General features: G+C 40.3%; 1 protein-coding gene across 2 annotated transcripts in view; it reads left to right on the top strand.

Moving 5' to 3' along the window:
- GLCCI1 (glucocorticoid induced 1) overlaps positions 1-24,657 on the top strand; it is a 95,786-nt gene that overhangs the window by 20,280 nt on the left and 50,849 nt on the right. For both annotated transcript variants that reach the window (XM_066240205.1, XM_066240207.1), the window contains exon 2: positions 20,341-20,492. In XM_066240205.1, the coding sequence (XP_066096302.1) occupies positions 20,341-20,492 (152 nt within the window). The remainder of the gene's footprint in view (positions 1-20,340; positions 20,493-24,657) is intronic.

Here is a 24,657-nt window from a genome sequence, read left to right on the forward strand (position 1 = left end):
AGGGATTCCCTGAGACGAATGCCACCAAGCAAATAGGGATGGTTGCACAAATTTAGGAATAGATTTGGCATTTTATCATTTCATGTCATCATAAGAGTTTCTTTATCAAAACTTTGGCAGAATATTTTGATATTTGTATTTTATTAGTTACCATTAATCTCTCACTGTGCCTGATTTGCACATTAAAGTTTATCACAGGTATGTATGTACAGCAAAAAGCTTGGTATACGTAGGGTTCAGTACAGTGGTTTCAGGCGTTCCCAGGGACCCTGTGGATAAGTGGGGACTGCTGTAGTTGGAGAGAGAGAGATAAGTGAGTGGTTTGTCATCTTCATGAAAAATAAATTAACTGCTTTATTTATAATGTTTGAACACATATTGTTCAGTACTTGTTCTATCTTAACCCTACGTGATAGGGTTCAGAAAATTGTAATCACAGGTGAAGAGGGAGAGAAAGGAGAGAAAAATCCAATTTACCTATCTTTTTTTTTTTTTTTTCCCATTTCTCTGAAGCTGGAAACAGGGAGAGACAGTCAGACAGGCGATGCTCTGCCCCTCCGGGGCGTCGCCATGTTGCGACCAGAGCCACTCTAGCGCCTGGGGCAGAGGCCACAGAGCCATCCCCAGCGCCCGGGCCATCCCTGCTCCAGTGGAGCCTCGGCTGCGGGAGGGGAAGAGAGAGACAGAGAGGAAAGCACGGCGGAGGGGTGGAGAAGCAAATGGGCGCTTCTCCTGTGTGCTCTGGCCGGGAATCGAACCCGGGTCCTCCGCACGCTAGGCCGACGCTCTACCGCTGAGCCAACCGGCCAGGGCCAATTTACCTATCTTTTTGCATACTTGGTAGGTTTTGTTTTCTTCCTACATTGAATTTTTCAAGTACATCTGGATGTGTTCAGTTTTTTATTTCAAATGTCCCAGCCATTCTAGGTATTGTTAATGAGACACGCTGTATCCAAAACTAATCTGATGTTTGTTCACTTTTATCATATAAGGAAAAAAACATTAACTTAGATGTCAATTACAGTAAATCCTGGAACTTTGTGGCTTTAGTCCATTTATAGCTTCTGGGCAGTGACATTTTGACTCCAGTACAGTTCAATCAGTAATATCAATAAACTCTTTTTTGCTGAAGATTATAATGGCCAGTTTCTCTGGCTGTTCTAGAGGAATAAAGTGCGATACTATTCTAAAAGACTTTAGGACACCTTTCCCCTTAGTCATGCCACTAGTAATTTTATTTTTTGTTAAATTGCTTTTAGTTGCTGGAAACATTTCCTGGCAACCTTTTATGCACAATATTTGTAGAATTGTTGGGGTGGAAGGTGTTCTGTGTATGCAAATAGAGAACTGTTTTCTACCGTGTTCTGTTTCCCTCCGTGGCCTCCACAAAGGTGTCACTGTGTAAGACATTTTCCTTCAGGATGTTTCCTGCAGCTTTTGGCCATTTCTGTCTTTAACGAAGCATTCAATTTTGGATAAACTGCTGCTTCACAGCTACATATTTGATTCTTTGGTGTCAATATTTATGAAAGTAAATGCTAGAATAAACATCTGTGCTTATTTCTGAAGCCTCCATTCTGTTGAGCCTTTTGATTCTGGGTTTATTTTAGAGAAGTGTAGTTGTGTATTTCCTAGTCACCATGTTCACCATTGCTGGATTTAGGGACACAATGTGAGGGAAATACAGCTCATAGGTTGGATTTCTTTTATTAGATTCTTTTGCATGAAGCACATCAGCGGCCCCTCGGCGTATTCCAGTACAGGTGTCTGTTTATCCTTTGCCTGGCAGTTATATCTTATTGAGGTTAAGCAGTTCACTCTTCCTAGACCTTTCCCCTTACTCTCCTCTGCATTTAACCGCGGAAGTAACTCCTTAACCTATTAATTATGTTATTATGAGCTAACCTATAGTTATTATTACCTAATCAAAGTGTTTATAGCTTCGACTTAAGTTTGAATCTTTTGTTCATAAATTGTATGTTAAAATATATTTGGATATAGAATCCTACAGATTTTCAGTATAGATATGAGAAGAGCTGTTTACTTGTTAGGGATACTGTTGTGGTTTCTATGTCACATTAAGTCATTACTATTTATTCAAATAGAGATAAAGCTGATCATTTTTTTTAGATTCTTATTCAGAATCAGGAGCTGTAGTTGTAATACAGATTTCTGAAGATCTTATTTTACCGAGTATAAATTGTCTTTTTCGAGTAGTGATCAGACCTTTCATCTATAATGTTAACAGTCATAATCAATTCTTTCTTGACCTTGAAAATTATTTTAAGACTCTTTGTTCTTTTTGTGTTTGTGTGTGTGACAGAGACAGAGAAACAGAGGGACAGACAGGAAGGGAGAGAGATAAGCATCAGTTCTTCGTTGAGGCTCCTTAGTTGTTCATTGATTGCTTTCTCCTATGTGCTTTGACCAGGGGGCTCAAGCAACCATGGGGTCATGTCTATGATCCCGCGCTCAAGCCAGTGAGCCTGCACTCAAGCTGGATGAGCCCACGCTCAAGCTGGCGACCTCAGGGTTTCAAACCTGGGTCCTCTGTATCCTAGTCCAATGCTCTATCCACTGCGCCACCGCCTGGTCAGGCAAGACTCTTTGTTTTTTACTGATATGCCAGTAGATGATGTCACAAGGTGGAAAGAGCCTGGTTATTTTTGTCCCTTCAAAAGGGAGGCCCTTTTAGATTTGGCTCCTTGCAAGATGAAGGCCCTCTTTCCATCTCTTTTTGTTTACATAACTCTGACTTCAAGCCCCTCATTGCCTTTTCCTGTGGTAAACTCCACCTTTCCTCATTGAAGGAATTATTCTTTGACTCCTCCCTGGTTCTTGTTGCAGGCTTCCAGAGGATGCACTCTGAAACTTTGCTCCGTGTTTGCCAGCTCTGGTATGCCTTCATTATCCATAGGGACAGCCTTTATTCCTTGTGACTTTTTGCGATATAATTATGTATGATTGATTTGCTATTCTTTTCTGCTGCTCACTTTTTAAGTGAAATGAATTTTCCTATACCTTTAGGAGGGAGGGAACATTTAGGACACCTTTTCTAGCTTCGGAGCTCCAGTTCTCCCACTTCTGTTGTTTTTGTAATATGACTTTTTTTTTAAGTCTCTTGATTCTGTGATTAACCTCCTTGACTCCCTTCCCCAGATTTAATCTCAACTATCTCTTTGCTTTTATTGTCCTTGCTCTGTTCAGTTCGGATTGAACTCCCAGTAATTTCTCCTCAGCGTTGGACTCTGTAATGGAAGCAGCTTTGGTTTGTGAGATTTGAGATTAGCATATTGTTACAGTACTTCAGACTTTATTCAGTTGGTGTCCTCTTCCACTCACTTGAAAGCTGGATCCTGTTGAACTCCCTCCCAATTTTGGCTACTGTTCTCAGACTCACCCTTCACATTTACCCATTAGTGATTGGTGTTCTTTTTTTCTTGGGACTTTCCTTCTGCTGCCTCTCACTAATTTTTGATGCTTTGTCCCTACTCACTTTATTTGAAATTTTTGTGGAGCTACTTTGTGACATTCTTGTGTTAGAGAGAGTGTTCTTGAGTTTTGGTTTGACTATCCTTATTACTCTGTCTGTTGTTAAGGGGAGTTATAAAATCTTTTTTGCTACCATCTTTCCCACTTTTAGGATATTTTGACAAAACTTTTCTGTAAGGATCTATCTTGAGTATTCACTTACTGCTCTATTTAATGGATAAACAATGTTACATATATATTAGAAACTTGCCATAATGCTAAAATAAAAAAAAAAAACTAAGAGACAGGTTATGATGAAGTGAAACTTAACTGGGGACGAACAAAGAGGTGTGTGTTTGTGTGTAAGTGTGAGTGTGTGAATTTTTGTGTGTGTGGACATATATACCAAATAAAAGCAGTTGAAAATTTTAATACCCTCTACTAGAAGAAACTTGTTTCTATTCTTAGCTCTCTTTTTTCTCATTAAAAGGTAAACTTTGAGGAAAAATGCCTTGTTATAATCACAAGTTTGGGGAAATTATTCCCTACTTTAAAAATCAAGAACTTTCATCCGTAATATTGGTGGTTACACTCTGATCAAGAATCTTTCTATTATGTAGCCATTATTGTAGCCTTTTTGTTTGTTTTTCTTTTTAAATTGGGATGTAATAGTGAATCATTCTCATTTGGGTAAAGATATTTTCTAAACTCTGCCATTACTTTTTAACTGAAACTTAAGTACTGTGAAACAAAATTTTGTGCTATTCTGAGTAAGAAATATTTGCTTTCCTTTCGCTTGTACTATTGTTTTCATCTTTGATCCTCTTGTTTTGGTGGTTTTATGGTTGCTAATACTTTGTGATTCTTTCTTGAACATTGAGCCCTTTAGTGCTAATGGTTTTAGATGTTTCTAATCTTTATTAATTTAATTGGTTAGAAGTTCATAAAGCTTATGGAAACTTCTGGTAATTACAGCTTTGCTGAGCTTCCTAACTACCATATTGCAACCAGAAAAAAATTAACTTAAAAATTTTTAGTATCTCACCTGACCAGGTGGTGGCACAGTGGATAGAGTGTTGGCCTTTGAAGCTGAGGACCCAGGTTCAAAAAACCAAGATCGCCAGCTTGAGCATGGGCTCGCTGGCTTGAGCCCAAGGTTGCTGGCTCGAGTGAGGGGTTACCGGCTTGGCTGGAGCCCCCCTGCTCAAGGCATGTATGATAAAACAATCAATGAACAACTAATGGTCCCACAGGTATGAGCTGATATTTCTCCCTTCCTGTCTGTCCTTCTCTCTCTCCCTCTCTCTCTCTCTCCCTCTCTCTCTCTCTCCCTCCCTCCCTCTCTCCCTCCCTCTCTCTCTCTTTTTAAACAAAACAAAACGAAACCTTTAGGATCTCATCTGTCATATATGTAATTTTTGGTAGATGTATTTCAAATGTCAGAGCTCCATCTTAATTTGTGGTGTATTCTTACAGTGCTTGTCACCAGGCTTCATGGCCATCTTACTGAAGTTTGCTTTACAGTCTTGATCCAAAAATATACTCTCTTGGGTTTTCTTTGAAAATAGGCTGAAGGCCTTTCTCTAAATGTCTTATTTCAACTTATGTGTCATTTGACACAGATTTAATTGAGTGAGCTGTAACTTAAAGAATCATTCCTAAATGCCTGCTTGACTACATTTTTTTAATTGTTTTTCTTTACAGACCTCAAGTTACAGGCTCTGTCAGGCCTCATTTGGTCAAAAGCATGTTTGTTTCTCGTGTCAGCTCCTTGATTGGTTCCTTTCCAGATTTCTGTAGGGCAGCCATATGGTCATTTCTGCATGTTTTGTAGATTGCTTCTGTGGCAGGATTCCAGGTCTGGTTGATTAGTGTTTCAGAATCTACTCACGCTAAAATGGCTTTAGTTTTTGCCCTTTAGTTTTATTTTAGGTAGCATATTCATATCTAATATCCCTCCTGTCTCTTATCTGAAGTTCATTTGATTTTCTGTGGCCCATGTATTCTGGCTAACTTTTCATCTTTTTATATGTCAAGGAAGAAAGACCCATAAAGATCATGGGTGAAGTGCCCCGAGACTATAACAACTGTGGAAAGCGGGGATCTAGTAACAGTTCTACTAGATGTTCAATATCAATGTTCATTACACTGACTAAGAGATATACCAGTATCCTTTCTACATTTGTTTTATGCTTAGTTTTACAGTTAACTTTTTTAAAAGATTTATTTTGGTAGTGACATTAAGATACAAATTAGTCATGACACTTGTTAAAGAATTGTAAGGCAGACTTTCTTCAGGACTAGCATGAAAGGGTTCATTACAATGGGGTTTTGTAGTGTAGGAGAGAGATTGGGCTCAAACTCTGAATACATCATGGAAAGGTGGAGAATTGTATGTAGTCAAGGAGCAGAGTGCGTGTTTGTGTGTGTGTGTGTGGGGGGTGTTGTCAGTGGATGGAAAATTGCTAAGAGGAGAGAAACATTGGGATAAGGGGGGATTCTAGCCAGACATTCCTGACAGGGATTGTTGCTGAAGTCAGGCCAGGGGATCAGACATCACGTGGGGGGATGATGGAGGCTGAAGATCCTGATCAGATAGCAAGGGTGATCAGATATTGAGGGTGCGGAGTTCTGGTTAAACTGATTTAGTAAGGTTCTTGTTAAAGTTGGACAGTGCAGAGATAAACACGAACACTCAAGAGTTAGGGCCTAGTTGAGAAGAGCCCAGAGGAACCTAACATTTGGTCAAGGGGAGGCTTTGTCAATGATACCATAGCTTTCAGGAAGTGTAGCTCTGATTACAGAAATACTGAGGCAATTCTCTACTAAGAAAATAGAACTTTAGATGGAGACTTGGGGTGGTGAACACACAATACAATACACAGATGATGTACTATAGAATTATACACCTGAAAGCTATATAATTTTATTAACCACTGTCACCCCAGTAGATTCAATTTTTAAAAACAAAATAGAACTTCAGCAAATTTATGCTGAACCTCAGTGAACCAATAGCAGGAAAATGCCCTTCCTATTACTTGTTCAGAGTTCTTCCTGATCCGTATCTAGATTAGGAACAGTATCATTTCAGGATATAGTGAAGCTGAAGAAAAGCAATTTCATGTCTTATTCAGTCTCTTCTCAGTGAATTTATTTTTATTTCAATGATGAAGGTTGAAATTATGTGAATGAGTTGTTAGACATCATGAATAACTCATTGATTTTCTTGTAAGATAAGGTTGTTTAATAAACTAACAATATTTTCAGACTTGTGTTTAAAATTTTTTTGTTTTATTATTATTATTATTATTATTTTTTGTATTTTTCTGAAGCTGGAAATGGGGAGGCAGTCAGACAGACTCCTGCATGCACCTGACCGGGATCCACCTGGCACGCCCACCAGGGGGCGATGCTCTGCCCATCTGGGGCATCGCCCTGTTGTGACCAGAGCCATTCTAGCGCCTGAGGCAGAGGCCATAGAGCCATCCCCAGCGCCTGGGCCATCTTTGCTCCAATGGAGCCTTGGCTGCAGGAGGGGAAGAAAGAGACAGAGAGGAAGGAGAGGGGGAGGGGTGGAGAAGCAGATGGGTGCTTCTCCTGTGTGCCCTGGCCGGGAATTGAACCCGGAACTTCCGCACGCCAGGCCGACGCTCTACCACTGAGCCAACCGGCCAGGGCTGTTTTATTATTATTTTTTTATTATATTTTTTGAAGTGAGAAGAGGAGAGGCAGAGAGACAGACTACCGCATGCACCCACCTGGGATCCACCTGGAATGCTCTGCCCATCTGGGGCGTTGCTCTGTGACAACCGGAGCCATTCTAGTGCCTAAGGCAGAGGCCATGGAGCCATCCTCAGCGCCCAGGCCAACTTTGCTCCAACGGAGCCTTGGCTGTGGGAGAGGAAGAGATAGATAGAGAGAAAGGAGATAGAGAGAAAGGAGAGGGGAAAGGGTGGAGAAGCAAATGGGTGCTGCTTCTGTGTGCCTTGACTGAGAATTGAACCCAGGACATCCACACGCTGGGCCAACGCTCTACCACTGAGCCAACCAACCAGGGCCTTCGGTTTAAAGTTTTTAACCAAATTATTAAAATCTAAATTTTTACTTTTCTCATATTTTTAATTTAATTTTCCTCTGGCACTTTTATTTTATTTAGGAACTACTTCAGATATTTTTTCAGACTTATATATTCTTCAGGAAGTAAGTTTTATTGTAGTTACCTTTTATTTGCTTGCAGAATGCCCTATTTGGATGGGAGGGTCTCTTTCCGAAAGCAGCTGTATTGAACTTTGTCCTTGTTATATCATTTTTCTAGGGTTCCCAAGTCTTCTGCCTAGAGTGCTCAGTGTTTAGGTTTGAAAGTTCTTATTGTCCTGGCTGGAACTAGGTTTAGAACATGACCTTTTGAAGGAGATGATAGATACTTATATTTATTAGATCCTAGAAGTTTAGCCACTAGTTACAGATAGTAAAGAACCGGTTGACTTTTTGGCAGGAGCATTTTCTTGGATGTGTAGTCAAACTTATATTGCCTGTAAACAGGATTATTGTCAAAAAGGATTTTATTTTTGAACACCTACAATTCTAAAGGGTCTAGTTCCCATCTTTGAGACGGGTTTTTGAGCTTTTAGTAGTAGTAGCATGTAGCATTAGAGTCACCTGAGATGGTTATTAAAATTTGTTTTTCTTGGTTACACTACCAGAGTCTCACACTGTTGCTAAGAACTTGGCGCCCAGAAATGCACATATTTAACAGCATCTCCACTTTGAAATGAGAAACATTGCTTTTAGACCTCAGTGGATCCCATACCTGGTAATGCATCTGAATCAATCTAGTTTGTTTTAAAAAAGTAAGTTGCTACCTGGTTCAACCCTAGCTACTTAATTAGACTCTCTGGGAATGTGGCCCATGAACTTGCATCTTTAATAAGGTTCCTTGTGCTCCTAATACGAAAAGCACATCTCAGGGTCTCATCCTTCCTGTCCATTGCTTAGTCCACTGACAAACTGCCTGAGAGCCTTGTGCCTTTATGTTCTAGATCTCCCAAGATCTTACTTTTTGATGAAATATTAAAAATCTGTTTCTGTTATTTATCAGACATGCCCAGATATTGACGTTGTGGCTAAAAAGCATTGCCATTTTGCCATTTTTTCCCCAAAGTGAGAAGCAGGCAGGAGGCTGACAGACTCCCTCATGTGTTCGACTGGGATCCACCTGGCATGCCCACTAGGGGCGATGCTTGGCCCCTCTGGGGTGTTGCTTCACTGCAATCAGAGCAGTTCTAGTGCCTGAGGTGGAGGCCATGGAGCCATCCTCAGTGCCCAGGCCAACTCTGCTCCAATGGAGCCTTGGCTGTAGGAGGGGAATAGAGAGAGAGAGAGCGAGAAAGGAGAGGGGGAAGTATGGAGAAGCAGATGGGCGCTTCCCCTGTGTGTCCTGGCCGGGAATCAAACCCGGGACTTCCACACGCTGGGCCGACGCTCTACTGCTGAGCCAACTGGCAAGGGCCGCATTGGCAATTTTTTAAAACATTTTTTAACATTCTTCTAAATCTAAGTAATTTAAGATATACATATATACATGTATGTGTGTTTTCATTATGGATCTCAATAGCTGTTTTCATTATGGATGTTAACAAAGTTAGGAGATAAACATGATCTTGCTATGTTAAAAGTTAAAAGATTAAAAGTTTTTAAACACTTCAGGAACTCAATTCAAGACAAAATATTATTGCATGTGTGTTCTGATACTCTTGGCTAGCATTGTCAATATGATGTTTTTTATACAAACTAGTTATTTCATGTGAGTTCCATGTTGTAAAGTACTGGAAAAATTCGTATTAGTACTTAGTTATCTTAAACATTTTACTGAATTTGTATGGCTTATGGAGTCTTTACAATTGTAATCAATGATGGATTTTGAATAAAGAATGAAGCAGTTCATTCTTGGTGGTGGTATAACAACATTTAAGTTTCATGGAGTTATAGTCCTTACACAATAGTTGAAGGAATAATAGCTCTTTTTTCAAAAGGTTTAAATAAATTTTTGTTTAAATGCTTTCTTTAAGTTTAGATGTACCTTGCTTATATAATCAATATTAGTGGGAGGTTTTGCCTAGTAATAATTAATTGAGAGCTAAACACAGACAACTGACCATTTTTATTTGCTTTTGCAAACTAAATTAGCTATTTCATCCTATGAACATAAGATAAAAAGACTGGCATGTGTAATGTCCAAGAAAAGAATGTGAACACTTTTATTATATGTGTCGGTTTATATTCTGTATGGATACATTATGATACTCAAATATATTGCATCCTCTTTTCCAGTTGGTAAGGTTGGTGTTGAAGGTGTGGTGGCTTGTTTCATATGACTCTGTAGCTAAAGTTCTTAAAGTTTCCAATAGTTAATAACTTTTCTTTTTAATTGCAGAAATTTTATTTAACTGTTAATTTTCCACTTCCTAAAGCAGGGGTCTCAAACTCAACTCATCCTGTGGGCTGCAGAGCAAGATCACAGCCATTCGGTGGGCCGCACTAGGTCTACAAAAGGCAACTGTTAACGCAACACTTTTCTCACTGCAGTTGAAAACAAAAAAAAATCAGTACAACAAGCACAATCGTACATGCAGTTTACTCAGTGTCACAAAATGACCAGAAACTGTAGTTCGCATCACAACTGCTGTTAAGTAAGCTAATATCTAGCTAGGATGCTAGAGAAATGAAAAATACAAGTAGGCCCCTAGGCTTACTTAATTTTATCCAAAATATTTTGAACTTCGTGGATTAGTCTGCAGGCTGCACAAAATTGTTCGGCGGGCCGCGAGTTTGAGACCCCTGTCCTAAAGACATCAGATTTCTAAACTCACTAACTAGTCATCTTCAATCATAACCACTAAAGTAAAATAATTGTTGGGAACACATTAATTTAACATCATATTACATTGCTCTGACAAGTTAGGTATTAAGCATTTATTGCCTATTTAGAACAAGACCTGGTTGGATATTCAGATTCAGAGTTAACTAATACAGCTTCTTATTTTTAAACCTATTTTACTATTACTTTAAAGTTGAATTTCTAGTTGGCTGTTAGAGAACAAGAATTAATTGGTATAGTCCTCAGGATGTATCTCAGAGGAGCCCCAGGCCTACCAACTGCTGCTGCTCTGTGGCTTTCTGTTCAGGGAAGGGGAGGGAGAGGGAAAGCACAGCCTGTGGATGAGTGAGGGAGAGGGGAAGCACAGCCTGTGGATGAGTGAGGAAGAGGGGAAGCACAGCCTGTGGATGAGTGAGGGAGAGGGGAAGCACAGCCTGTGGATGAGTGCAGTGAGGAGGCCTTTTCACTTTCCACATACTGCTGCCATGAACGGTCATTTTCTGGTGCTCACAATAAGGATAGCACTGGAAATAGATGTGATATTTTTAACTGTCGTATTTTGCTGAATTTAATCATTCTGTATTTTACTCTCAGGTATTCAAATAAGAGATATTAGCAACAGGACTGCTACGTGGCATGGCAGGACTCTTACTCCTCCTTAAACATTTCCCTTGGTGTAGAGAGCATCATTCTTTTTATTTTTATTTTTTAAAAGAGACAGAGAGAGAGAGAATGAGAGAGAGTCAGAGAGAGGGACAGATAGGGACAGACACACAGGAATGGAGAGAGATGAGCATCAATCATCAGTTTTTTGTTGGGACACTTTAGTTGTTCATTGATTGCTTTCTTATATGTGCCTTGACCGCAGGCCTTCAGCAGACCAAGTAACCCCTTGCTTGAGCCAGTGACCTTGGGTCCAAGCTGGTGAGCTTTGCTCAAACCAGATGAGCCTGTGCTCAAGCTGGTGACCTTGGGTTCTGGAACCTGGGTCTTCTGCATTCCAGTCCGATGCTCTATCCCAGGGGTCCCCAAACTACAGCCCACGGGCTGCATGCAGCCCCCTGAGGCCATTTATCTGGCCCTCGCTGTATTTCCGGAAGGGGGCTCTTCATTGGTGGTCAGTGAGAGCAAAGTGCTGCAAAGCGCAGTGTTGCTCATGTCCAGTACTACTTCCGGTGACGGGGGATGCACGCGTCATGGCTCCAGAAGCACATCATATCACTTGTTATGGCTAGCAGTGACAAATATGGACTTGGACATTGACCATCTCATTAGCCAAAAGCAGGCCCATAGTTCCCATTGAAATACTGGTCAGTTTGTTGATTTAAATTTACTTGTTCTTTATTTTAAATATTGTATTTGTTCCTGTTTTGTTTTTTTACTTTAAAATAAGATATGTGCAGTGTGCCTAGGGATTTGTTTATAGTTTTTTTTATAGTCCAGCCCTCCAATGGTCTGAGAGACAGTGAACTGGCCCCCTGTGTAAAAACTTTGGGGACCCCTGCTCTATCCACTGTGCCACCGCCTGGTCAGGCGAGAGCACCATTCTTGCTACCTACAGCCTGATTTATTTTTGTCTTGTTTGCCTTCCTCTATCCTTCATTGGTGTGCATGTGCCATACATAATGCTTTATGTTATAGTTTATACATATATCTCCTCCAACTAGAATGTAATCTTCTTGATAGGAGTCTAAAACTTATTTTATGATTCCCCTTGGTACATGGAATAATGCTTTGCATATAGTAGATACTCAACAAGTTTTATTTAGTGATAATGTTTACCAGGTTTCACCATTTACTATTTTCCTTATGCCTGGTTAGCTTAAGTAATGACAACAAGTATTTATTTTATTGATTTTTTTTTCATGCTTTACATATATAATTAAGTTCATTTTAGCAATTTTATTTATCAAGGTCTTATAAATGAATATGAAGATTGTCTGACTATATTTATGTATGTTTCTAGTTGATAAAATGTTCTTTTTCAGTCTGCTTGAATTGTCATTATGTAATAATTAGTATAGAAATACTGTGATCACTCGATTCAAAACTATATATTCTGATCACAATTTTAATTATAAAATAAATTTACCATGAGTATATATAATAATGCAAATTCAGTTGATTTTCCTTATTGCACTAAATTGTAAAACCTAAATTGGTAAGTAGTGATACCACAAATTAAGTAAATAAAAAATTGGGAGAATCAAGGCTTAGATGTTGAGGCAGTTAAAAACTAACTCCTTGCCATGATAGTTGGGTTAAAATAGGAATGAGTCATTCTGTTGACATAAAACTGCACCGTGTGATATAATCTTTTGATAAATCTAAAGCCCTAATAATATTTGATAAGTAGTATATTATGGCTAATCATATCTTGGAAGAGTATCATTCTTGCCAGTTTTTTAAACTTACTCTCAATTTTACCCTTTAAACAATTTACATGGAAATAACTAATAACTCCATATCTTTGAAATTTTTCTGGTGTGAGGAATGGTGAGAATCATTCTTTTAATGTATAGGTTTGAAATGTAATCTTTCAAGTATTTTGCCTTATATACTTCAATTTTTTTAAATGATGATTGATTGAGTGAATTTTATAACAAAATGTGGACACTGTGTTGTCCTAACAATCTTATTTTTTAAGGCAAACTTCTCTTTCCTTTTTTCTTTTTTTTTTTTTTTTAGTGAGAGAGACAGAGAAAGAGACTGACAGAGGGACAGACAGGAGAAGAGAGAGATGAGAAGCATCAATTCTTTGTTGCGGCACCTTAGTTGTTCATTGATTTCCTTCTCATACGTGCTTTGATGAGGGGCAGGAATTGGTGTCTACAACTGAGCCAAGGACCCCTTGCTCAAGCTGGCAACCTTAGGGCTCAAGCTGGATGAGCCTGCGCTCAAGCTGGTGACCTCATGGTTTCGAGTCTGGGTCCTCTGCCTTCCAGTCTGATACTCTATTCACTGCACCGCTGCCTGGTCAGGCTATCTAAGAATTAGTCCAAGCTAACTGGCCAATTTGTAGATTAAATTTAGCACCCAAGGCTCTGGCCGGTTGGCTCAGTGGTAGAGCATCGGCCTGGCGTGCAGAAGTCCTGGGTTCGATTCCCGGCCAGGGCACACAGGAGAAGCGCCCATCTGCTTCTCCACCCCTCCCCCTCTCCTTCCTCTCTGTCTCTCTCTTCCCTTTCCGCAGCCGAGGCCCCATTGGAGCAAAAGATGGCCCGGGTGCTGGGGAAGGGTCCTTGGCCTCTGCCCCAGGCGCTCGAGTGGCTCTGATCGCAACAGAGCGACGCCCCGAATGGGCAGAGCATCGCCCCCTGGTGGGCGTGCCGGGTCCGGTCGGGCGCATGCGGGAGTCTGACTGCCTCCCTGTTTCCAGCTTCAGAAAAATACAAAAAAAAAATAAAAAAAATTAGCACCCAATTTCAGGGATCCAGGGATCTTCACAGTGAAGCGAGTAAGCCCAGCCACTCAGATAAAGGAAGAAAACATCATGAGTCCTGATTTTTTTCATAGATAGATTTTAATGTTTTTATTTCATACATATAAATTTCTATTTTGTTTGTTTTATAATATATATCACGTTAGTAATATACATAGTACATATCCCATTTATAAATAAAAAATGTGCTGCTAGCTTATATGTTTACCATGGGAATACTTAGTTGAAATAACTTAAAGGCCACATTCCTGAGAAAGTAGCTAATCATAGAGAGTGGACACTAAATGGAGAGCATGTGGTCTTCTGAGAGGGATGGGCAAAGGTCCAGTGATTAAAAGTCTAATAAAAGTTAGTAAATGTAGATTAGAATATCGTATTGTACAGATCAAGGGGCTCATTTATAGAATCATATACTTAACTCATTATGAAACATATAAAATGGTCCCTATTGTTTATTTACCAAGTTAGGAGGAGTTTTAATAGCTGTAAGTAGACTACATACAGCTTTTTAAACAGTTTGGACTGATTTAAGTTTTTAAGCATAAGTTTTCCATATATAATGGCCTTTCATTTTCTGGTCATAGTTGAACTTTATGCAGGCCTTCCTTTATTTGGTGGTAAACTGCTATAAACATTTGCTCTTTTTCAAGGGATAATTTGTTTTTTATCTTTTGTTTCTTCCTGGTGGAGGGAACGAACAGTAACTTATATTTTTTAACAAGTTGTTATAAATCATGTTTTGAGCAACATATTAATTTTCTATGTTTCCCAAAGTTGCTAAAATATGTAGGTATTGCTTTTATGTCCAAAAAACATTTGAAAGAATTAATAGAAATAACTTCTAGTAGTAGAACTAAAAACAGTCTACATATCTTCCAATTACCTGTGATGATGGGAAGAGGTAAGAAGAGAGAAGAAGAAACAAATAGTAAAACATGGAAAACAAAAAGCAAGAAAGCATTGCAAAATAGGAAGAAAAAGATTACATGACAAGTTAAATCATAATTGCTATAACTATGAACATAAGTGGGATAAACTTACCTTTTACAAAAAGAAGGCTTACTATGAAGTGCCCCCCCCACAAAGCCTCATTATATACTGTATACAAGAGACACACATAAAATGATTCAAAGAAATAGAAAATGAAAGAATAGGCATACTGGGCAAATTATATCTGAAAGCTAGAGGGGGGCATAGTGTTTAATTTGACAGAGTTTAAAAGTAAAAAGTAATAAATGGAACAGAATAAAATGATGAATAAGCCATAATGCTGATCTCATAGATTAATATGAACCAAATTATATAGCACTAAAATACAAATGATGAAAATTGCAAGAAATAAAATATTAGGTATCAATAGTAGTTTAGACATTTTAGAATACTTCTCTTAAATCTGTGACAGATCAAGCTGATAATTATATTATTCCTATGTTCTGTATTTTAAATTTTGTTGATTTACAAGAAAGACAAAGAACTAGATATGCAACAGAAAATAGATCTCTGTGACTCATGAAATGTTTATAAAAGTTTACCATGTTTTTTGCTCACAAAGAAAATTGCAGGTAATTCCAAAAAGTAGAAATAGATTATCCCAGATTGTCTGCCTGTGATGAAATAAAATTAGAGCTAAGTAATAAAGATATGGAGGAAATTTGGTAACTTCAGATCTTTTCTAATACTCTTGGGTCAAAAAGAAGTCAAACCAGCACTTGTTAGAGATTTAAAAATACAATAGAGTTTACTGCATCAGAGTATCCTGTACTTTCTTTTATTTTCTGATTAAAAACCAAACAAACTATGTATTCTGATTTTAGAAAGATAGTTGAAGGACAGCGTTCAATAACATGTTTCTTGAACCCCTGTAATGTGCAAGGCATTTTGTTTGATGTGCTATATAATCTTGAATAAGACTGTAAACCTTGGGGTTTGTAATGCACTGAATTTTATTATAAAATACACATTAGAGTAAATTATTTAGGATATATTTATATGAAAATCCTCTGTTGTTTAGCTCGGTATGATCATTTTGATTTTCAATAATGGTCCCTGTGGTACCCATGTGGAGAGGAGAAGCAGATTGTTAGTGTTTTCACTGAACTGGGTAGACTGTCTGAAGAGCTTGGTTCCTTTTTACCTCTGTCACCTCTTAGCAGTTCTATTTCATTGGATAATTCAGTTTTATTCCTCAGGACTTCAGATTTTCCATTCATAAATGAATTAGTTGAATTAGAGTATAGTTTCATTATACATATTATTTTTATGTAGCTATAAATAAATTGATTAAGTATTGAGCATCATCTCCTTTTCAGTTTGTAAGGACTAAACGTATGCTCTGGTAGAGGGGAGAGATGAGCTTAGGGCCCTATGCACGCAGAGATTACATATATCTAAATAAGAGGTTGTCAAGATCCCAACATGATTGCAGGGTAAGGGAAGCTACATCATCTGCCCCCAGCACCAAACTGAATTTACACCTAAATTATAGAGCAATCAACCTGAATAACCAACCGAAGGTCAGCTGAACTGAAATATTACATCCGCGACAAAACAGAATTAACCATATAGAGACTGATAAGAAGGGTGGAGATGCTGAAAGGGTAACCCTCCCCCAGCATGTGGTAGCCGGGAAGCTGGAAGGACACCTTGGCTGCAAAACTCCCACCCCACAAGAGAGTGGAGCCTCAACCCCACACAGAGATCCCTAATCCGGAGCAACAGAGATGGGAAGAGGAGCCCGCATGCGTCTGGGGGTAAAAATCAGTGGGGATTCAGTCTGCCTGGGAGAGAAGGGAGTCTGCTAGGGACCAGGTGCCACCTTCCCAGGGACGAGCACTCCTGCGGTTAGAGCAGCAGCCTGGGGAGTGCACCACCAGTCCTCCAACCTGGTGACACCACTCTGCCGTGCTCGGGTCCTGCCCAGGGTCTGCTGGCTGCACCAGCCGGGACCTTTGTGGTGCTCTTTCTGGAGAAGCTCTTGGCCGAGACTCAGACAGTGATTGAACTGTGTAGCTTTGCAAAGGGGATCATTCTTCCCCATCTCGATCTCATAGATGGCAGCCCCCCTCCTCCCCCCGTTGAATCTCTTGGCCTGCCCTTCCACTCCCTGTGGTCCCACCCTGCTGAATTCAGTCCTACAGAGAGATCAGAGTGCTACACAGAGGGGGCACTTTTGGAGTGCATCTTCCCAAGAGACTTATGTCTGGCAATCAGATAGGCGTGTGCCGGGTTGTGTGACTACATCATGGGGCGCCATTCCTCTCTCTCCGGCAAACTCAGCTCACACTATTCTCCCACTGGAGACTCATTCGATCCACCTTTCCAGCAGCCAGGGGCCCTGCCCTGTTGAGTTCAGTTCCATGAGGAGCTTGAGAGCTGCTCAGAGGTGGGGCCTTCAGAACCCGTCTTACTTCCCTTGGAGGCTCTTGCTCTGGAAGGGAAGAGGTGTCCACCCCCCTCCCACAAGCTTGCTGGCACCAGCCCTGATGTTTGGATCTGCCCTCTTAAGTTTCAGTTGCCCAGCCTGGCTGAGCTCAACTCCATGGGGCGAGGGAGTGTGGGTGGGAGCTCGGACATTCAGAGCGTGTTTCCCTGGGAGGCTATTGTCTGCCACTGGAATGAAGTGCCCTTTCTGTAGTCTCAGCCAGCACCACACCAATGGGAGACTTTTAATCTGATGTCCTGAGCCCCAGTAGCTCTGACCTGCTGAGCGTTCTCCCACAGAGGCACGGCTGGCTGCCCCCAACCTGCACCTGCGCATGCACTCCTCCTGGGGGCACGCTCATCCTCGGGGCACGCTTATCCTCAAGGCACGCTCCTCCTCGGGGCACGCTCATCCTCAAGGCACGCTCCTCCTGGGGGCACGCTCCTCCTCGGGGCACGCTCCTCCTCGGGGCGCGCTCCTCCTGGGGGCACGCTCATCCTCGGGGCGCGCTCCTCCTGGGGGCACGCTCCTCCTGGGGGCACGCTCATCCTCGGGGCATGCTCCTCCTGGGGGCGTGCTCATCTTCGGGGCGCGCTCCTCCTGGGGGCACGCTCAAACTCGGGGCACGCTCCTCCTGGGGGCACGCTCATCCTCGGGGCGTGCTCCTCCTGGGGGCACGCTCAAACTCGGGGCACGCTCATTCTCGGGGCGTGCTCCTCCTTGGGGCGCGCTCCTTCTGGGGGCACGCTCATCCTCGGGGCGTGCTCCTCCTGGGGGCACGCTCAAACTCGGGGCACGCTCATTCTCGGGGCGCGCTCCTCCTCGGGGCGCGCTCCTCCTGGGGGCACGCTCATCCTCGGGGCGTGCTCATCCTCGAGACACGCTCTTCCTGGGGGCGTTCGAATTGGAGACTCGCAGACTGAGTGGTCTGGCACTGGAGCAGGGACCACAATCCCCTCATTGAGTGCTTGACTGCATGACCCCCAAGCAGGGGACCCACTGGCCCCATCCTCCTGATCCCAGTTATCCTGCCCTACAGAGCTTGCAGCCTGTGGGAGGGTCTGTGGGTCTTGGCCACCTTGGGAAGGCTTAGCAACTTCAGGGAGAGGTGGACTTCAGGGAGCCTAGGACCATTTATAGATGTGCCACCAGCTCTTAGCAGGAGGAATGTCACCCTTGTACACCCTGGCACAGTAATTGCAACCACAGTGAATAGTGTGGTAGCTTCAGTTATACACAGCTTCTGACATCGACCTGTACCTGAATCCTGTTCAAGTGATCCCAAACCAACACAAGTGGTGGGCTTCAGGCCACACCAGAGCTCAACCCAACTAGCCGCACAAGCAGCACACTCAGAGGAGGATTCCAGCAAACATCAGACCCTGCTGGGAACAGCTCTATCTTGGGGGGACAGCCCCTACACAGCGACTTATATATAATGATTGAGGGTTTTCCTTATAGTCAGCCATCCTGAAGGGTTAACTCCACCCACAAATGGGCCAACAGCATTCAAGACTCAACTAGAACAAGAGGATGCACGTAACCCCCAGGAAACATTCTAGGAGCTCCTAGCTCAGGTGATCTGAGCCAAACCAGACACCTACATCATAAAGCCATCATAACAAGATTGGGAGTCATAGCACATCACCTAATATATGAGACAAAATGGGGAGACAAAGAAATGTTTTCTAAATGAAAGAAGAAACACCTCACTGTTGGTGGGAATGCAAACTGGTGCAGCTACTGTGGAAAGCAGTATGGAGTTTCCTCAAAAAATTAAAAATGGAAATGCCTTTTGTCCCTGTGATCCATTTTTGGGAATATATCCAAAGAAACCCAAAACTCTGATTTGAAAGAATATATATATATATATATATATATATATATGTGTATATATGCACTCACTGTGTTCATTGCAGTGTTATTTACAATACAATACCAAGATCAAGAAACGGCACCAATGCCCATCAGTAGCTCAGTGCATAAAATGCTGTGGTACATTTATGCAATGAAATATTACTTGGCTGCAAAAAAGAAGGAAATCTTACCTTTTGGGAGAGCATGGATGTACTTAGAGAGTATTATGCTAAGTGAAATAAGTGGTCAGAGAAAGACAAGTACCATATGATCTCACATGTAGAATCTAATGATCAAAAAACTGACTAACAAAATGGAAACAAAGGCATGGCTGTATGGAACAGACTGACAGCTGTCAGACCGGAGAGGGTTGGGAGTTGGGTGAAAGAAGGTGAAGGGATTAAACAAAACACACACACACACACACACACACACACAGCACAAAGACACAGACAGCAGTGTGATAACAGCCAGAGGGACGGGGTGGGGACTGGAGGTGGGCAAAGGGATGAGAGATAGGAAGGGCTGGAAGGAGGCTTTGCTTGGGGCGCTGGGGGCAGAATGCCGTGTGCGGATGATGTTTTGTTGAGTTGTACACTTGAAAACTGCATGGCTTTATGAACCTATGTCACCTAAATAAATTCCAGTAAAAAAGTCTGTCATGTGAACAGGAAAGGCGAGAGTTCTGGGCCCAGGGAATTATAGAATGTGTAGAGGCAGAGAAGCGAGTGGTTTATATCAGGAAATGGCAGTTTGTGTGGCACTTAGTAATTAACACGGGTGTATGAGGAGTAACGAGGCATTAAACATTGAGTTGATGGGTCAAATAGTGACAAATAGAGGCTTTAAGTTAAAGAACGAATAAGTATAGAAGTATATTGCTTAACAGTGGACGAGGGGGCACTATAAGATCTAGTTGAGATGGCTACAGAGGTAGCAGTTAGTAAAGTGGCAGTTGAGGTGAGACTTTATAATCTTATAAAGTAATAGCAGTGGAGATGCTATGTATAATAGATTGTAGAATAGGTCTTTAAAATGATTGGGCTTCGTGCGGTCTGGGTCAGCCTTGGAAGTGTATCTAAGATTTAATATGGGAATGTATTTTTCTTTGGAGAGGGCCTGCATACTTCATCAGGTCGTATGAGGAGACTATTGGGATAAATATATCGTAGGGAAAATTGATAAGATGACATTCCACAAACTATAAAGTTTAAATTTAAAATGTTACTTTTTTGTTAGTGACTAATCTCATTTCTTCTTTTCTCTCTCTAGTGGACAGGCAAAAATCTCAGCAAGTTCGAACCTCTAATACAATAAGGCGAACCTCTTCTTTGGACACAATAACAGGACCTTATCTCACAGGACAGTGGCCACGGGATCCTCATGTTCATTACCCTTCATGCATGAAAGACAAAGCTACTCAGGTACGCTAAGCAAATCTAAATCAGTTTTACTACCCTGCAGTTACTCTGTTTCAATTATAGTAAAAAATATGTAATTTAATCAAATAGTCCCAAATTTGAAATAGAATATATTCAACCAAAGAAGCCATTTCTTTTAATAAACTTTAGACTAATTATATTTTGCCACCTCAGTTTTTAAAGTTTTAAAATTATTTAATATTTAATAAATAGCATATCAATCTATATTATACAGTTTTTTAGACTTAGTTTTAAGACTTACTCTCTGAGATAAATTAATATAATGACTAGTAGCTATGTTAGAAAATATAAGTAATTGCTGAAGAAAAGTTTGCACAGTCTTGGAAAGAATTTTAAAAGTATTAATACGTGGCTAAGGAACTTTATGTTAAAGGTGTTTTGGGTGTTTTTTTTCTGATTAAAGAATGGTGTATTTAAATGTGAGAGAATTCAAAGGAATGAGAACATTTTGGGCTTTGTAGGTTAGGAAAATAGAAGGATTAGTGTTTCATGTTTAAAGAATGAGGGAAGAGAAAAAGGGTGGGAAATTTTGGACATGATCTATGAGAATCTTCTCAATTTTTCTAATTTTCCCAGACAAGCTTGAAACCATGAAATTAGCTTCTTTATCATCCATCCTATCAATTCTGCTTTTGTAATATTTTATGCCACCCCCGGACTTCTGCTTTTCATTCTTAGTTTTCTGAGCGAAAGGATCAGTTTGATATGGTAGGCCGTGGGATTCTCAAGTAGAAATAACTAGCAAAATGTAGAGATGTGGGCCTGGAAATGGACACACAGTTTAAAATCATCTTTCTGGAGGAATTGGGTTCACAAGTGTCATCATGTGTTGGTGTAGAATGTAAAAAAAGAAGATCAAAAGACCAAAGACTTAATTTTTGGGAAAGCACACAGGGAAAGAGAGAAAACTAATATATTCACCTGGAAGCAATAAGAATAGGAAGGAGTTACCAGTTACTGACTTTGTACCCTGTGCTGTGTGTTTTATATCCTGTGTTTCATTTAATTCTCACAAGAACTTTGCAAGACTACACAAATGGGGAAGCAGAAACTCGGGGACGTTAAGTGACTTACTCAGGATCATGAAGCTACAAAGTGTGGGAACCAGGTTTCTAAAACATGAATTTGTTAGCCAGTCTGAGCTCCTCTTTTACACTGCTCTTAACATAGGTCATTTGTGTGTGTGAATGTATCACCCAGAAGAGTAACTGGCACTTTACTTAAACTTGGTGTGATGCTGTTTAGATTTAATAAATCCTACCTTTTATTGAGTATGCTTTATGCTGACACTATCAGAATCATTATCTTATTTATACTTTACAAAAACTCTGAGAAAGGAGAGGAGTCGGAGAAAGAACAAAAGCTAAGAGAAGAATGGAAATAGTTTTACAGAGCCTTAGAAGCCAAAGGGAAGGCTGCTCTAAGAAAGGAAAATTTTTTAACAGTATCAGATGCTAGAGAGAGGTCATGGAGAATGAGGGCTGGATTTAGAGATTGGGGCAGATTGTCTTGGAGAGTCTAGTGTTGATAAGGTAGAAGAGGAAACGCAGATCCTTGGGAATTAAGCAAAATGATATGGAGATAGAATGAAAGGGTGTGTGGTAGATTTAAAGCTGTCTGTTTCTTTGTGTGATGGGGTTAATACAACTGAACTCATGCTAATGTTATAGGACTACAATATACATGTAAGGTTAGTAGTAGTAGAAAGACAGGACCATTTGCAGGGTCTGGAGCAAATGTGTAAGTTAAACTTACAAATTATTACATAAAATATATTTATCCTTCTAATTTGACAAATTTTCATATGGATCTTGAAATTCAGGTTTGAGTTAAGAATTCCTAAATGCCATAGGGTTACACGTTGGGCCTTTTAAAAGGAAATAGCATAGTGTTATGAAAAAGATTGTGAACTTTAGAGACAGAGCCTGTGTTCAAATCCAAATCCATTGTGAGGGAAATGTCTGGGATGATGGAAGTGTATATCTCTTTTATTATTATTTTTAATTTTTTTAATTTATTCATTTTTAGAGAGGAGAGAGAGAGAGCATGGGGGGAGGAGCAGGAAGCACCAACTCCCATATGTGCCTTGACCAGGCAAGCCCAGGGTTTCAAACTGGCGACCTCAGCATATCAGGTTGACGCTTTATCCACTGCGCCACCACAGATCAGGTGGAAGTGCATATCTTGATAGAATTTTTGGTTGCATGGGTGAATGCATTTATCAGAACTTAGATCGAAGTATACTCTTGTGTATTTTGATTAAAAAAAACTTTAAAAATATAGACCATAAATATTAAGCTCAAATAAGTTATTTAGGAGTGAAGTATATTGCTGTCTGCAACTAACTTTGAAATAAATAAAATATAAGCTCAGTTGATGAATAGACAGGTAGATATATGATAAAGCAAATATAACAGAAAGTTGACTATGGAATATAAGTTGTTGGCTTTATGACTACTTACTGAGCACTTTTCATCTGTTCAGTGTTTTTGAATTTTTAAAAATAAAATGGGAAAATATGTCATGGCCCACTGAATCAACCGCTCTATGACCTAAACTTCAGTTTCCTTCTTCTATAAATTGAAATTAAATGAGAAAGTAACATATATTCTTTGTAAAGTGGTCAAACAATAAAAATACTATAGAGCAATAAACAAAGGCATTTTCTCTGATTTTCCAGGTATAGTAGTGATGAGGGCTATTACGTATTTGCATTCTCTCTCCTTGGAACATGGTAGAATTATACTTCTCTGCCCATTTGAAGTTGAGTGTGGCCATAAGATTTGCCATGGAAAGCAGCTTTAAAGAGTTGGTACACCAAAACCAGACAAGGACACCACAAGAAAAGAACATTAAAGGCCAATATCTCTCATGCACATATGTGCAGAAATCCTCAACAAAATGTTAGCAAACCAAATTCAACCAACACGTTAAAAGGATCATACACCATGATCAAATGGGATTTATTCCAAAGATATAAGGTTCATTCAACATCCACAAGTAAATCAACTTGATGCACCACATTTGCAAAATGAGGTATAAAGATATATGATCATTTCAGTAGATGCCAAAATAGCATTTGACTAAGTTCAACATCTATTTATGATAAAAACTCTTAATAGAGAAGATATGGAGGGCCTGACCAGGCAGTGGTGCAGTGGATGGAGCGTCAGACTGGGACACAGAAGACCCAGGTGTGAAACCCCATGGTCCTGGCTTCAGCGCAGGCTCATCCAGCTTGAGCACAGGCTCACTGGCTTGAGCGTGGGATCATAGACATGACCTCATGGTCGCTGGCATGCACCCAAAGGTTGCTGGCTTGAGCAAGGGGTCACTCACTCTGCTGTAGCCCCCTGTCAAGGCATGTATATATAAGAAAGCAATCAGTAAACAACTAAGGAGACTTAATAAAGAATTGATGCTTCTCATCTCTGTCCCTTCCTGTCTGTCTGTCCCTATCTGTCCATCTCTCACAAAAACAACAACAAAAAAAAAAAACAAAGAAGATGTGGAGGGAACGTACCACAACATAATAAAGGCCATATATTACAAACCTACAGCTGACATCATACTAACTGGTGAAAGCTGAAAGCTTTTTCTTTAAGATCAGAAACAACACAAGGGTGCCCACTCCTGCCACTTTTATTTAACAGAGTATTGGAAATCTTAGCTAGAGCCATTAGGCAAGAAAAGGAATCAAAGGCATCCAGTTGGATATGTGATATTACCTCACACTAATTAGAATGACTGTTATCAAAAAGACAGCAATAAATTTTGGTGAGGATGTGGAGAAAAGAGTACCCTAGTGCACTGTTAGGAATGTAAATTGCTACAGCTACTATGGAAAATAGTATAGAGGTTCCTCAAAAAGTTTAAAAAGAATTACAATATGAGCCAGCAGTACCACTTCTGGGTATTTATCTGCAGAAAATCAAAACACTAACTCATAAAGATATACGCACCTCCGTGTTCATTGCCGCATTATTTACAATAGGCAAGATATGGAAACAATCTAAGTGTCCATTGACAAATAATGGATAAAGAAAATGTCATTTATATATATATTATATATATATATTATACATCTCACAATGGATTATTTATTCATAAAAACAATAAAATCTTGTCATTCGCATTTGCAGCAGTG

This window comes from Saccopteryx bilineata, chromosome 7, assembly GCF_036850765.1.
Source record: "Saccopteryx bilineata isolate mSacBil1 chromosome 7, mSacBil1_pri_phased_curated, whole genome shotgun sequence".
NCBI lineage: Eukaryota > Metazoa > Chordata > Mammalia > Chiroptera > Emballonuridae > Saccopteryx > Saccopteryx bilineata.